At 40.9% G+C, this 15,629-nt stretch overlaps 1 protein-coding gene across 1 annotated transcript; it reads right to left on the reverse strand.

Annotated features, from left to right (window-relative positions):
- Positions 1-5,582: 5,582 nt before the first annotated feature.
- smfn (small fragment nuclease) lies at positions 5,583-14,587 on the reverse strand. The gene is made up of 7 exons (XM_026182988.1): positions 14,348-14,587; positions 14,014-14,097; positions 13,858-13,935; positions 9,677-9,788; positions 8,728-8,836; positions 8,214-8,267; positions 5,583-6,611 (listed from the first exon to the last, which is right to left on the reverse strand). Exons 1-7 carry the CDS (start codon positions 14,570-14,572, stop codon positions 6,494-6,496), a joined length of 780 nt encoding a protein of 259 aa, XP_026038773.1. The 5' UTR covers positions 14,573-14,587; the 3' UTR covers positions 5,583-6,493.
- Between the last annotated feature and the right edge of the window lie 1,042 nt (positions 14,588-15,629).

The raw sequence follows: 15,629 nt of genomic DNA on the forward strand, positions 1-15,629 counted from the left end.
TACATTTTAATGTGATATTTATTACTTCTTGCTCATTTGTAGCTGAGAGGAACAGTGAAAAGGGATTTGATTTTATATTACTGATATTTTCATTTTTATGACACGGGATGTCCGCTGCTAGTTCAGGGCCAACATTTATGAAGAATTTATTGAACCCATCGACAATATTACTCATGTTGTGATTTTCACCATTTGCATCAGTAAAATATTCAGGATATGATGTTCCAGAAGATCCTTGTTTAATTAAGTTGTTTAACACATCCCAAGTTCCTTTTATATTGTTTTTATTTTCATATAATCTTCTTCTATAATAAAGTTGTTTGCTCGTTCTTATAATATCAGTCAATTTATTTCTATATGCTTTATATCTTTGTTCCACTTCTTTTGTTTTTACTTTGATAAACTGTTTATACAGATTGTTTTTCTTTTTGCAAGCATTAATAATTCCTTTTGTGAGCCAAGGACTTTTTATCTTTTTTTTCTTTGTCATGTGTTCGTTTACAGGACAATGTTTATTGTACCACATAGTAAAAATATCTAGAAAATTATCATAAGCCTTGTCCACATCTGACTCTTCACACACCGAACTCCAATCTTGTTATGCTAAATCGAAATTGAAGGCATGAATTGCTTCTTCATTTATTGTTCGCTTTGCTATCATGATCTTGGTATCTATTTTTTTTAAATCACAGTCACACAAAGTAAAAACTGGTAAGTGGTCAGTTATATCACAGACAAGCAGACCACTATTAATTTGGAAATCCATGACATTAGTAAAAATGTTGTCAATAATAGTGGCGCTATGTGATGTTATTCTGCTTGGCTTTGTTATTGTTGGATATAGTGATAAGCTGTACATTGTGTCAGTAAAGTCGTCAATGGCTTTTAACCTTGTTGGATTTAGCAAATCAATGTTAAAATCACCACAGATAAATAGTAATTTTTGGTTCACCGAAGCAAACGTTTTTTCTATCCATTCATTAAAAGTGTCAATACTTGAACTGGGTGTCCGATATATACACCCAGTAAGTGAATGTGTTTAATTGTAGGCAGGGACATTACTGGATATTCTTGTGTAATTGCTACTGAATAATTTATTTTATACTTTGTTATTGCTACAGAGGAATATTTATTTTATTATTTTACATTTACAATTTTTTTTCCTGGGAACCCTGTGACACCCCATTGAGATCTCACTGTTGGGTTTGTAAGGCCATGTTACTCCTAAATTTCTACCTTGTTCAAAGAGAAGATATAAAACGAAGTTCTAAGCTAATCGAACTTAGTGTTCTCCTTTTTTAAAAAGAATCGATAAAGAATCGAATCGTTAAATAGAATCGAAAATGGAATCGGAATCATGAAAATCTTATCAATACCCATCCCTACTTTGTGCTAACCATAGTTGTTGCAAACTTCTTTGAGGGCTGTACTTTAACTTGTCTTTTATCTTGATCTGCTGAATAACTTAAGTGAACAGGTATAGGGGAAAGTGAGTGAACATGGGAAGCCCGCAGCAGTCTACGGCTATTGCAACGTAACTAAAGAAGGATTCACGGTCACCTGATCAAGGTCTGACTACAAACCTTATCAAATACGAAATCTGGGGTTGGACATCATATTTTTTAGACTTTTAGGGCCAAGATTTTTTAGGGTCGGTCCTTAGTTGCACTGCACTGCAGCATGTGACAGTTAAAAGCTACACTTTAGCTACTAGGAGTGGCTCATGGTCAAAGTAGCAATTTATTTGACTTGAATCTCTCCCTTCCTAATTATGTCCCTCCTATTTATTTCGGTCACCTCCTCACTCTTTTTGGGACGCCCCCCCCACTTCTCTACAGGTGGTGCTAATAGCAGCCTGCTGTGAGAGCGAGGGCTTGCTGCTAGTTGTTTGTTGTTGCTGCTACTACTGTTTAAAGTGCAGCAGCAGCCCTCACAGCTAACATGTCAGCTCATTTGAGTTTTTTGGTTCTTTTTCTCTCGTAGTGTTTCAGCTCCACCTTTTCACAACTTCTGCCACACAAAACTCTGTTGGCTTGTATTGTGAAGTGCTTTGTGTGGTTAAAATGCTACTGATGTAGAAAACTACTAGTCTTTTCTAAAAAGTATTCACCGCATCATTCACGCTTAAGGTGGTGATTCTTAGGCCTAGTAAGTATAGTATTTTTAATATGTAAGTAATGAACAGACAAAGCACTCACACACATTTGTACAACCCATGTTTTTACCTGTCATACACACTGCCACGGATGCATCGGGGCAATCTGATGTAGGTCTGTTCGATATAACGATATATATCGGATGACGATATAAAAACATCTATCGTTTCATTTTACGCTGTCGTTTGTTTCGTGGTGTGGCAAAATAAACTGTTTACGGCAATATTTTTTTCATGGTTCTGATGGTCATTGTAGCGGCTATATTCATTTCTTAATTTCTTTCAACAACAACGGTAAAACCACCGCGTGTCTGCTTGTTTATTTTCCACATAAACCTTTCACAATAAAGCTCAAGATCCTGTTGAGACTTTTCAAAATAAACTGAATCACGTGAAAGATGCAGAGTGTTTACGGATGAGAAGTAAAAAAGAGCCGCCAGGTGCTAAAAAATAAAGCTTAGACTCAAACTTAAAACAAGCTTTTCCCCGCAGCACGCCGTGTAATAAATACTCACAAAGAAAACAGCGCCGTTACAACTTATGTCTAAAAATGTATCGTTTCATGCATCAGTTAAAACACTCGACTCCAGCTACATGACGCGCAGCTGGAAACACTTCAGGCAAGTCGAGCTGCCCGAGATTCACAGAATTTACAGAAAATGTTAATTTTCTGTGATTTATATCGTTATTGGACGATAGATGTCTTATATCGGGATATGAGATTTTGGACATATCGCACAGCCCTAATCTGATGTTCACTACCTTGATTTTCCGATGAGCTGACTGACAGTAGGCACAATAAAGTTGTAACTGGAGGTAAAAGTGAAGGCAAATAAAGCAGTAATAAAGGTTGTTACATTCTTTTACTGATTAACTTTTGCATCTACTTTATTAAAGTGCAAAGTCAGCTAGAGTGGCAGCATACATGTTTGCACAGCCACACAGGCTGTCCTTCTTCGTTAGGGTTTTGACACGTGCAGCCTCCGACCTTGTGATGGTGTCATGAACTCGAGCTGTACAGCCTTCATTGTTTGTCCGTCTCTTCCAATGAAATGAGCAGGGACAGTTACTGAATCAGTTGAGCCGTAGGCAGTATGTTCACAACACTTTGATTCATGGCATACCCCGGGAGCCAGGTGAAGTGAAAATAGCTCCACTCACTGGCTGTTCATGTCAATGTATTCATTTGGGAAACTCAATAACTTCACATTTCTATCAGCTGGCCTGAGTCTGTGTATTATTTAATTTTAAAAGGCCATTAAAATACACAGAGACAGTAGTTGCCACAACCAATTAAATGAAAGGAACATCTGCCAATATGAAGTAAACCGAGATAAGAGAGATTAAGTCAAGCAGGAATATCAAAGCACATAAATGCTCCAGCAAAACTCAAGTTTTCCATAAGAATGCGACATCAGTCAATTTTGGTACTCCGGAGTGGACTTTACCCAGGAAGTACACTAAATGCAGCTAAACTATAGGTAACACATTTCAAAATGGTGCTCTTTGAGTGTGGAGTGTCCAGGCAGGGGAAGGACACATCTGCATCTACCAACCCTATTGCAATAGAGTGAGGCAGGAATAGTTGAATTTGGCACCTTGGGCCCTAACTCGTGTCTTTCCTTCACCAAGCTTTTAGGAGGTTGACGTAGTATATTTGTGTGGCTACACCCTGATCCCACTCCAAAATCATCCTCCACTCAGTTGGTGTCTGAGTGTGTTGTTTGGTCTGAAGTACACTGGGATGTTGTGCTTGGAGAAGACTCTCCTGAGTTTCTCTGATAAACCTGCTACATAGAGAATGACAATATGGCTTTGTTTGTCCTTCTACTTTCTCCCTAGTTGATGTCTGACCTTCTTTACTGTGCATCTTCATACCAAATAGTGATGTGTCGGACGCGAACGAAACGGCTCTCAGAGCCGACTCTTTGAAGTGAACGACGCGAGCCAACTCCTTATTGGGAGCCGTGGGGTTTGTTTGTTTTTTTTCCTTTCTCTCACCCTCTCTCTCGCACTTTTTTCCGCTTCACTCCGCACGCGAGCCTTGTGCTTACGCTCAGCAGCAGTGGGGGGAGGGGCGGTAGTTACACTCGCAGTAGCACAGGAACAGAGCGGGAGGGAGAGACAGAGAAAGAGAGCCAGGGACAACAACATCACATTAGAAAGGTATAGTAATCATCCACAACTATTTTCAGTTGCAGATGATAAAGGATTCAGAAAGTTTATTCATGCAGGCCCATATGACAGAGAATATGCATGTTCTTTTTGTTTTCATATTTTTAATTTATATTTAATTGTGTTGTGGTTTGCAGTGTTCTGTGTTGTTTCACTTTAAATTTGTTCAAAAGGAAAAAGATGAAAATTTAAATAGTTAAAAGTTAAAATGTAAATAGTTGGTTTTTGTATTATATGATTTATTTATTACATTTTTTGTGGAGTGAATAAATAAAAGTATATTTACGGTGGCCCCTAGAGACAAAACACTTAAAAACTCCAAAACACGTACAAAAGACAACAGCAGTGCTCCAGGATGCTAGGGGGCAGTGTTGGGCTTTTGTTACCTCGTGGCTACACAAGCCAGCAAGTACCAACGATCGGATTTGGTGTGTGGTAGTAACAGGTAAATGAACATTTTTTAAATTATTTGAATATATATGAGTGCCTGTGTATAAATACACAAACAATACACATATGCTTTCAATTTTAAGTGATCTAGTAGCTCTGCTTTGGAAGTTCAGTTAATGCTAGAAATGTGTTTTGGAGTTTGTACGTGCTTTGTCTCTAGGGGCCACCGTATATATTTATATATAAACATATATAAATAAAACCACAGGTTTTCTTTTACATTAGTAATTCCTTTTGTCCATAATTTTGTATTGTTGTTAATAAATTAATTAAAGCAACAAAACAACCTGAAGAGCGGGTTGGGAGCCGAAAGAGCCGGTTCTCTAAAAAGAGCTGGAAATCCCATCACTAATAACAAAGTATTTGAGTCAATACTCTGGCAGTTTGTTGGTCTGGACATCAACAATGATCTTAGAGAAGCAATTTCTGCTACCCATCAATCTGGCAGGGGGTTATACAGAAGAAAACTGCAGCTTGGCAAACCAAACCCAGTATGACAGGTGGTAAAAAACACCACGCTGGAACAATGTCCTTTGGACAAGACCAAAGAGAATGGCTACAATGTAACGTAACAAATAAAGCCTTAGAGGCATTGATAAGATTGCTGTCTTTGAAGGATTTTGATATTACCTCGAAAATAAACACAAAATGAACATTTTAAAATGTCAACAAAAAACTAAAATGTAAAGAATTCATGGCAGAGCTGCTACAATGGATTGCAATGCAATGGCTGTCAAACATCACAGGTTTATATAATAATACATACTGTGCACTGAATTTAAAGTCAGGTAACTTACTGGTCTTGATTTGAAGCATTTTCCATTTATTCAAAAGATTCTCTTACACTTTCAAAGACATTGCACTTCGTCTAAATCAGTTTAAACCAAGTTGTACTCTAAGCTAACACCACCCTGCTGTACATTCTTTGCATATTGTGTATGAGCTTTGACTTACTGACTCAAACAAGTAACACATCATTTCCATTTATGTTGAACCCACGTCACCAGTCAGCAATGACAACTTTTCAAACCTGCTATATGGGTGCCAGTTTAGCTCAGTAAGCAGACCACATGCTACATGGGCTGGATTTGAATCTGACCCAGAGTGGCCCTTTGCTGCCACTGTCCAATAAAGGCTCCAAACATATGATCAGAAAATAAAACTACTGTACTGTTAGAAATGTAACAGTATGAAGACGTTTGAGTTTGGAACATTCACGTCCGTCACTTCACTTAGATGTTAAATATTCCAACATGTCATTGCACTGCATTTCCAGTTATCTACACCACAGCACATTGAAAATAAAGAACTTGAAATGGATAAACAAATATTTGGGTATTTTCTGTTATAGTTGCTCCCATTTCCTGCATCATGTGGTACATGACAGTAAGGAAACAAGAAGTTTTTCCACAGGCACAACCAGGTTTATTTGGTTTCACTTTCAAAACAAGAACAATTGAAAATTGCATCAGACACTGTCTCAATCAACACAAAAATCCAATCTACCAAAGATCACTATCATGAACCTGGACAAAAGGATTTCTCCTGAAAAGAAAAACAAAAAACCAACTGCTGCTTGCTTCTTTCAATGAAACCTTTAAATTTACCACTAACAATATTCTAACAAAGGATTATTGAGCATTCGCAAGTGCACAAACAAAAACCGATGGCAATACAATAATAACACTGAAGACTATATTCTCATTCTATGTGCTAACTCATACTGCTGCCTCCATTTTCAACAATCGTGCAATTCTTCTCTGATGCTTTGAAGATGTTGGCTCTGTAGTACTGCAGCTCCTTGATGCTCTCCCGGATGTCCTCCAACGCTCTAAAGAAGAAAAGCTCCATTTTAACTTCACCATCGTGGATATTTCTACATTCGCCTCCACATGCACACTTCGTTCCAGGATTAAAACAAGATTCTGCAAAGGTGGCTATCACCTAAAAGCTCAGCTCCACGCCCTGAGCTCAGGCTGCGTGTTTGTTTAAACTTATATTTATGGTGGAAGATTTAAAAAAACATGAACTTTCCATTAACCTATCAGAATGTCAGCTTCATGTCTAAAAAAGCGATATGAACAGCAAAGTGTGAAGATTAGGCTGTGGAGGCCTTTTACATTTTTGGACTGTGCAATAGTCCACTAACATCACATAATAGACTGAAATTATTATTATTATTATTACAAAATAATATATTACAACAGTTCAGAGTAATGTGTTTGGGCCGTGACACTTTTCTAAAAGTAACGCACGAGGTTGCTTCCCCATAGAAACTTTGTTTCACTACAAGTTTCATTATGTCCATGTTCCTTCATCAATATGGCCCAAGATGCATTTCATAATTACCACACAGCAATATGAATCTCTGTCCTTATGAGGACGTGTCTTTATTGTCCTCATTAAGAATGAACACCAGTGGTACCCCTCACCCTCCTCACAGATGCACCTGTGGTAGAAATGTGAAAGTCCTCTGTGCTTTGTTTCTTTGTTTGACTGCTGAGTTCAGGAAGTGTGCAACCTTAACAGGGGATCACATACTTTTCCCCTCACTGTACAGGTTTTAGAGCAGCATACGCTCCCACAATGTCTTTTTTCATATTTCCATATTTCAGCAGGACCAAGCTAAACCCAATACAGCATCTGTGTAACTAGCTTTACACCAGGGGGGTTCAACTCCAGGCCTCGAGGCCCGGTGTCCTGCAGGGCCTCGAGGCCTTATCACCCTGAGGAAGAGAAAGGTTGGCGGTACACTATTCTGTTCAACATCTCATCCAAGATCTTCAATAATCAGGTGCAATCTTCACTCTTTTATAGAGAGGTCATGCTTTGACACTGCAGGCCTACTTGTTGTTCCTAGAGTATTTAAAAGTAGAATGGGAGGCAGAGCCTTCAGTTTTCAGGCCCCTCTTCTGTGGAACCAGCTTCCAGTTTGGATTCAGGAGACAGACACTATCTCTACTTTCAAGATTAGGCTTCAAACTTTCCTTTTTGCTAAAGCATATAGTTAGGGCTGGACCAGGTGACCCTGAATCCTCCCTTAGTTATGCTGCAATAGGTGTAGGCTGCCGGGGGATTCCCATGATGCACTGGGTGTTTCTTCTTCTTCACTATGTGTTAACAGACCTCTCTGCACTGAATCACACTTGTTATTAATCTCTGGCTCTCTTCCCACAGCATGTCTTTATCCTGTCTTCGTCGCCTCACCCCCAACCAGAGGTTCTGCTGAAGGTTTCTTCCTGTTAAAAAGGAGTTTTTCCTTCCCGAGGTCAACTGTTTTCTGATTGTTGGGGTTCTCTGTATTACTGTAGGGCCTACCTTACAATCTAAAGCACCTTGAGGCGACTGTTGTTAGGTTTTGATGCTGTATAAATAAAACTGAAGCTCATCAGCCGTTTCATATATATGTTGATGCAGCTTTCTTTTTATTTACCTGTGTGTTGCTTTCTTGTGAGGCACCATTTTGTATTCTTCTGGAAACCAACGTCTGAAAGTGTTTGTAGAAAGAAAGTCAATCGTACTGATACATTTATGATTTTCATGTATGGGCAGCATGCAGATGAAAATGCCATGCAACCTTTTCTTTGCTATGATGTGCAGCGGTGCATTAACTCCAGTAAACGGTTCTCACAACTTTAGTTCACATCAAAGTGAGAAACCAAGTGAGTGAGTGCAGCTTGTCTCTGGCAAACACTGTAAACTCTAAAATACCTGAGCCATGAATCTGTGGCCATTCATTTCTATAAAGGGTTTGATTAGGAAATGGAAATTAGACATAATATACATTCATGTTTATGGGTGTAGTCCCCCCCACCGACACTCCCTGTGACCAACAGTGTTTAACAGTGGCTCTCCACATGAAGATGCCAGATTATTCTGAGGTCAGCTCATGCAAAGCGGCCTGGCTGCAACAACTCTCACAGTTTACATCTCCTAAAGTCACCTGCCTGCTAAGCTCCTTGATGGTGCTCACGTCGATGATTCTGTAGTGAAGGTGGTACATGAACTGTGGCATATACTTGTCCAGGAACCTCTTATCTGCATGCACAGAGTTACCTGTAGAACAACCAATCACAAGCATGACTCCTCAAGCCAATCACTGACACCAGCACATGTGCTGCTGTTACACACATGATCTACAGCAGGGGTGCCCAATCCCGGTCCTCGAGAGCTACCGTCCTGCAGCTTTTAGATGCATCCTTGTTCCCACACACCCGAATCAAATGAATGGCTTGTTATCAGGCCTTTGCCAAACATGATGGCATGCTGAAGAGGTAATCAAACCATTTGATTCAGCTGTGTTGGAGTAGGGATGCATCTAAAAGCTGCAGGATAGTAGCTCTCGAGGACTGGGATTGGGCAGCCCTGATCTACAGGATAGTCTGAGCTTTGAGTCCAGTATGAGGAGGGTGAAGCAGAAGAAACAGATCACCTACACTGACACCTGACTCAGTCCTTTCACACTCAGCATGTTAATCACTTTCATGAGCTCACTGTGCATTATCCAACACAGGGTGGGGAGCTCCAGGCCTCCAGGGCCGGTGTCCTGCAGGTTAAATGGCTAAATGACCTCCTCGACATGTCTTCAAGTTCTCCAGAGGCCTGGTGATGAACATTTGATCCAGGGTGAGATCTAAAACCTGCAGGTGCTCGAGGCCTGGAGTTCCCCACCCCGATCTAATTAGAGTAATCACAGCAACCCAAATGGAAACCTCGGAAAATTAGGAAAGCTAAGCTGACGATTGGCTCTCCTCGAGCTCCTGTAGCTTCACCGGAGAGTCATTACAGAGATGCTAGGCATAATCCAGCCACCCACACAGTACCACAGACAGACATGCAGAATCATAACTTTGTGCCCAGGTCTTGGTTCTGAGGACATGAACAGAAAGAGTTTACCAGCGAGGGGACATTGTCCAGGTGGTGTGTGCTGTCTGACGAAGGACAGGAACTCATACTCTGCTTGTTCCAGGGTGATTTTACTGTCCCGTACAGCCTGGGTCAGTCCTGACTAAGACACAATTACACCAACAGACTTTGTTACTTCACTTTAAAACACGCCTCATCGTTCAAACAAGACAACAGTAAAGTGGAAAGGAAAAGCAGGCGTGAGCACAAATACTAAAATCTGAACTGCTGTGTCTGGGTTTTCTCTCAGTGTTGCACAACCTGAGGTTACAATAACATTAACTTCTGGGAAGATTGGTAACTGTCTGCACCTCCCTGAATCTTTCTCACTGTAAAATGATGAACTTTAAATGATTTGACGGGTCGCACCAACTGTTTCTGTAAGATCATTGCTGATGTCCAGACCAGCAAATTGTCAAAACTTCTGATTAATCAGTCCATTGATTAGCAGCACCTGGTGCTACTTAACCTCTACTGAAGCAGCAAAGGGAGACTTCACACACTGTCTACATTCTGGTTTAACGTTAGTCTGACATGGTGTCACATGTCATGCTCTTGTGCAAAGCTGCATTTATCTCATTTTAAGAGCTACAGAGGATCAGAAGATTTTGTTTTGGATACGTCAAACCTTGGAGTTAAGCATGTGGACTTTGTCACCTGAATGATAGTAAATTTCATACACTAGTAACCTGGTCCTTAAGTGATGACGTATGAACCCTGCTTCAGTCCAAACAACTCTGTGTTTATTAAGGCTGTTGTGTTTTTAACATGTTTTAATGTTTTGTATCTTGTTCTGTTTAATCTGAACAAGCCCCTAAAAACAGTCCATGATCACTGCCGGCCTCTCAGTTTTTAAACCCTTACGATGTAACTGCAGCCCATGCAGCAGTATATTAATGACTAACCTCATATTGTGGATGGATTATCTCAGTTGTTCTCCTGACTGAAGTTTGGTCCGTTTACAGCATCCTGCCATGCGACTGCATTTGTCTCTAACCATCGGGAACCTTCACGTTAACTTTTATCGAGTAGAAAAAAGTTAGCGTTCATCCTCCAGCTTCACTGTGTTTATGCTATGCTAACATAGGTGTGTCGCTAGCGATCACGTAGCACATCATTATATACCAGCTAGCCCAACTTCAGTAACCCTACAAACGTCACTGCTGTTTAGTTTTCTGTCCTCATTTATGTTGGAAGTGATAGCAGAGCTGTACGTTTGAATTTGTTTCAGAAGTCTCTCTGTCAAAACATGCTATATTATGTTTAGATGGAAGCTAGCGAGCTAACTTCCTGCTAACGTCTAACTTAAATGTAATAAATTCTGTTTTCATGGATGCCTGGATGTTAAACTTCATTGTTACACCTGGTAAAGCAGCAACGCTGATCATTTTATTACAGATGAAAGAATTTAGACAGTTTGCAACTCTCAGTGATGCTGCAGTGTTGTTTGACTTTGGGACCTGAAACAGAGTTTGGACCAGGACACAGCTAATGGCGTCAGACTTAAACACACGATTGGGGAAAAAGGTTATTTTTGAAATGACAATGTGTCTGGTAGGGGTGCAACGATATTCGTATCGATATTGAACCGTTCGATACAGTGCTTTCGGTTCGGTACGCATATGTATTGAACAATACAACATTTGTAATTTATTTTATCAATTTTCCTTCTGACGATGCTGTCTGTGTGGAGCGCTCAGTGAATCTGCGTTCGACTACTCCGCCTAGGCTGCACTGTTGAGCGCAGATCCACTGAGCGCTCAACACAGACAGCATAGTCAGAAGGAAGAGCGCAGGGCAAGCTAGCGAGACAGAAGTTAAGCTCTCCTTACAACATGGACCTCCCCCACCCTCATTCAGATCTGGCGTTTGGAACTATTTTGGTTTTCATGTGACGTATGACCCTGAAGGTAAGCGCGTCATGGACTAAGGTAAAAGAGTATGTTGGATGTGCCACGCAATGCTCAATTACATGGGTGGGAACTAGTGTGTTAGCGCAGTTAGCTCGTTAACGTGTTGGCCGTCTAGCCCCATGCACGGGGCGATCGGCGGTAGCTCGTTAACGGAGATTTGCCGTGTTGTAGCGTTAAGGTCATTTCAACGAGATTAACCTGAAAGCACTAGTGGGAACACAACGAATATGACTGCACATTTACTCCGACATCATCCTAGTGCAAAGACAAAAACAACAAGCATGCTACTAACTTTAGCCGAGTCATTTAGACAGCTGTTAGCACATGATTCTCCTTATGCTGCTGAGAATATAGCCCAGAAGAAGCGGATAGTATAGCTTTTATTTTGGAAAGAGACATTTCTCTGTAATAAACTCTCTTTTCCAAAGATGAGTGATTCCTCAATCAGATACAGGGCTTGCAATATCGCTAGCCCAACGTCCCGGAGCTAGCGATTTTTTTCAGTCTGGCTACCAAAATCTATCTCTTCCCTGCCTGTCGGGCTATTGTAGGAAGGAAAAATATATGTCAATGCTTTTGCATTCTTTCAGAAATGTAGCTGGGTAATTATGTCATTGGCATCGGTGAGCCACTGTCAATATGTGACATATTGAAATCGCGTTTGAATTTGCGCTTGTTTTTTTGCTTTCACTTTGCAATCGTGCGAACTGTGTATAGAGAGCGACAGCACTGATCTGTGAGTGATGATAATTTGCACCAATTCCTCTGACATCGTCTTATTAATCGTTAGCTTACTATGCAAACATGACAAGTGAAATCTCCCGCAGCTTAAACATGTGAGAGGTTGATCGCGCAGAGAATCGCTGAGCTTATGTGAGTGCGTGTGTAAAAGCATTTCAGTTCTGCTGAGCCAAATAAGACAGGTCAGGGTGAAGAAGTGACAGCCAAAGAAAAGCTTACCACAAAACGGAGAAGTTATGACAAATCAGACTATAAGGCAAAAAGAAAGTGCAGCTTTATGGTTTCATGGACAAAATAATTTCTGTGGCTGCAATATGACGAGCTAAATAACCAGGGCTGCACATAAGTGGTCCGCAGGTGCGCATTCGCTGTCAAAATAAAAAACACGCACAAGGGTTAGGGTTAAATTTAAAAACTGTACTTTTGAGTTAAAATATATATTTATAATTTTAATAAATGACAAATTAAAAAGGCATGAACATTTTTTTGTATCGAAAAAATATCGAACCGTGACACCAAAGTATCGAACCGAACCGAACCGTGAATTTTGTGTATCGTTGCACCCCTAGTGTCTGGTGTACTGTGGGAGATACGACACGTCCCACAGTACACTGGTCACCACTTACCTTATGTCAACTTAAGGACCACCCTTAGGTAAGAGGTTAATGTTTTTAATGGGTTCGTGTTACGTTGTCAGCCTAATGATGGCCACCTTCATTCACATCAACATCTCTTTGAATCTCAAGAATTTCAGTGAAACAATACCAAAGCAAGTTTAAGAGTTGGAATCTCAAGCAGAGCCTTCGTGTTCTGAATTTGTCCTACAGGCAAACGGCAGGTCTCACCTGTACAGTTACCTATGAGCCTGTGAGAAACTGAAACATAAAAATGACTTCAGTAATGTGACAAGTATTAAACTTGATTTGCTACACTAACCAGAACCTTCATTTAAGTTTAGGTGAGTGAACATTTTAGATTTTATTAATTGACACTAATTAGCCAGTAAAGGTTTTTGTGTATTGAACACAATAAGTTCCTAAGAACGCTTGAGTAACAGCCCATAATACCACACGCCGCCCTTTCATCTGCACTGGGTCACTCCAGAACGACCACCACGGCAGCAACCAAAACACTAACGTTAAAGCTTCAATTCAATTTGATTTATATATTAATATATATTAATTAATATATATTATATTTAGTATCAGTGTTTTTGACTCAGGGAGCATTCAAATGGCACAGTGCAACCAGCAGAAAGAACATATGTCTGCACAATCTCTACGATGAATAAGAAGAGACTGATTCAGAGACTCATAAGAGTGTAGGAGCCGGGAACATTCGTGCTCACGCTATGGTTAAAGGCCGTGGTTGTAAGGAGCTGCATGTTCCCATTAGCATTCTAGATTAGTTTGTTTTCTTGCAGAGGTGCTTTCCAGCACAGACTTTTGACAGACGTGTAGAAAAACAATCTGTATTTCTGCTTTACTGGTACGAGCCCCTGAACAAACGCCGGCTTACCTTTCCGTGATGCTCTTTACACCACTCTGACATCCCTTCCAGTAGCTCGTCGGGCTGCTTAATGATCACGTTTGGCCCCTGGAGAAAAACAACAGCTGCCTTGAACTTGTATGACAGAGAGACGAGCAGAGGCTCCAGTGTTCACGTTCACATTACCTCGGCCAGGATGTTCAGGTTAGAGTCTGTAATAAGGCAGGCCATTTCAATGATTTGGTCCTTTTCAACGTCCAGCCCTGTCATCTACACACACACACACGTAGTCGTCATTATAAACAGCACAGACAGATTGAGAACAGCAGCTCAAGTCTGCACACCCGCGTGCCATGTTCCTGCGTGGACTGCCTACAGCTCGTTGGACACTTCACACAACTATTCCAGCATCCAGCGCTATATGCGCCATCTAGTTCCACAGCTTACCGTTACATTCAAAGGCTAAGTAAAGCGTTTAGTGCCTTGTAGCAATAACCACAGTTCCCACGACGTGACTCACCTCCAGGTCCACCCACACCATTCTCTGGGACATGCCCGTGGCTGTCATGCTGCCTCTTGTTGATGCCTGACCTGCGGCTGGTGCTAACAGCGGACTTCCTGGCCGGCTAAGCGCTGCCTTTCCGAGAGACAGCGCGAACAGACTCTTGCTGAATGTAGCGAGCACCCATGCCGAACTGCGCGAGCACACCGGCATGCTGAGCCCATTTCCGGTCTTATTTGCCATAAGAAAACTTTTCAAACACAGACTTCAGCAACGAACTGCTGCATTACTGCCACCTGCTGGTGTGGATGTACGTGTACAGCTATCAAGATCACTACTGAAGTCCAGGTGCTTGGAGTCGTTGGTCTGCCTGCCTGTCAGTTCTTGCACTCTGGCTACGATCAACTGAAATCGTGCCGCAGTCTGTAGCGTGGATGCGGACATTTATTTCATTTTTACTGCACAGAAGTAGTGATGTGACTGTATCGAGGCTTCAACGCTTGTGTCTAGTGATGTGTCGGTCGCGAACGAAATGGCTCTTAGAGCCGACTCTTTGACGTGAATGACAGGAGCCAGCTCCTTATTGGGAGCCATGTTTTTTTTTTCTTTCTCTCACCCTCTCTCTCACACACTTTTTTCAGCTTCACTCCACTCGTGAGCCTTGTGCTTTCCTTGTGCTTTGCGCTGGGAAGAAGGGGGGAGGCGCGGTAGTTACACATGCTAGGTAGTTACCAAGGGAGAGACAGAGAAAGAGAGCAGGGACAACAACGTCACATTAGAAAGGTATAGTAATCATCCACAACTATTTTCAGTTGCGGATGATAAAGGATTCAGAAAGTTTATTCATGCAGGCCCATATGACAGAGAATGTGCATCTTCTTTTTGTTTTCATATTTTTAATTTATATTTAATTGTGTTGTGGTTTGCAGTGTTTAATGTTGTTACACTTTAAATATGTTTAAAAGGAAAAAGCTGAAAATTTAAATAGTTAAAAGTTGAACCGTGAATAGTTGGTTTTTGTATTATATGATTTATTTATTACATTTTATGTGGAGTGAATAAATAAAAGTATATTTATGGTGGTCCCTACAGACAAAGCACGTACAAACTCCAAAACACGTAAAAACTCAGAACCACATAAAAACTCAAAACACGTACAAAAGACAACAGAAGTTCTCCAGGATGCTAGGGCGCAGTGTTGAGCTTTGTTACCTCGTGGCTACACAAGCCAGGAAGTACCAACGACCGGATTTGGTGTGTGGTAGTAACAGGTAAATGAACATTTTTTAAATTATTTGAA

This window comes from Astatotilapia calliptera, chromosome 10, assembly GCF_900246225.1.
Source record: "Astatotilapia calliptera chromosome 10, fAstCal1.2, whole genome shotgun sequence".
In the NCBI taxonomy this organism is placed as follows: Eukaryota; Metazoa; Chordata; class Actinopteri; order Cichliformes; family Cichlidae; genus Astatotilapia; species Astatotilapia calliptera.

Excerpts from the sequence above, each read along its gene's own strand:
- smfn (XM_026182988.1), bottom strand. The coding sequence starts at position 14,572 with ATGGCAAATAAGACCGGAAATGGGCTCAGCATGCCGGTGTGCTCGCGC. Across the intron at positions 8,837-9,676 it reads TGGACAATGTCCCCTCGCTG|GTAACTCTGTGCATGCAGAT; the intron begins GTAAACTCTTTC and ends GTTGTTCTACAG. Across the intron at positions 8,268-8,727 it reads ACCATCAAGGAGCTTAGCAG|ACGTTGGTTTCCAGAAGAAT; the intron begins GCAGGTGACTTT and ends AAACACTTTCAG.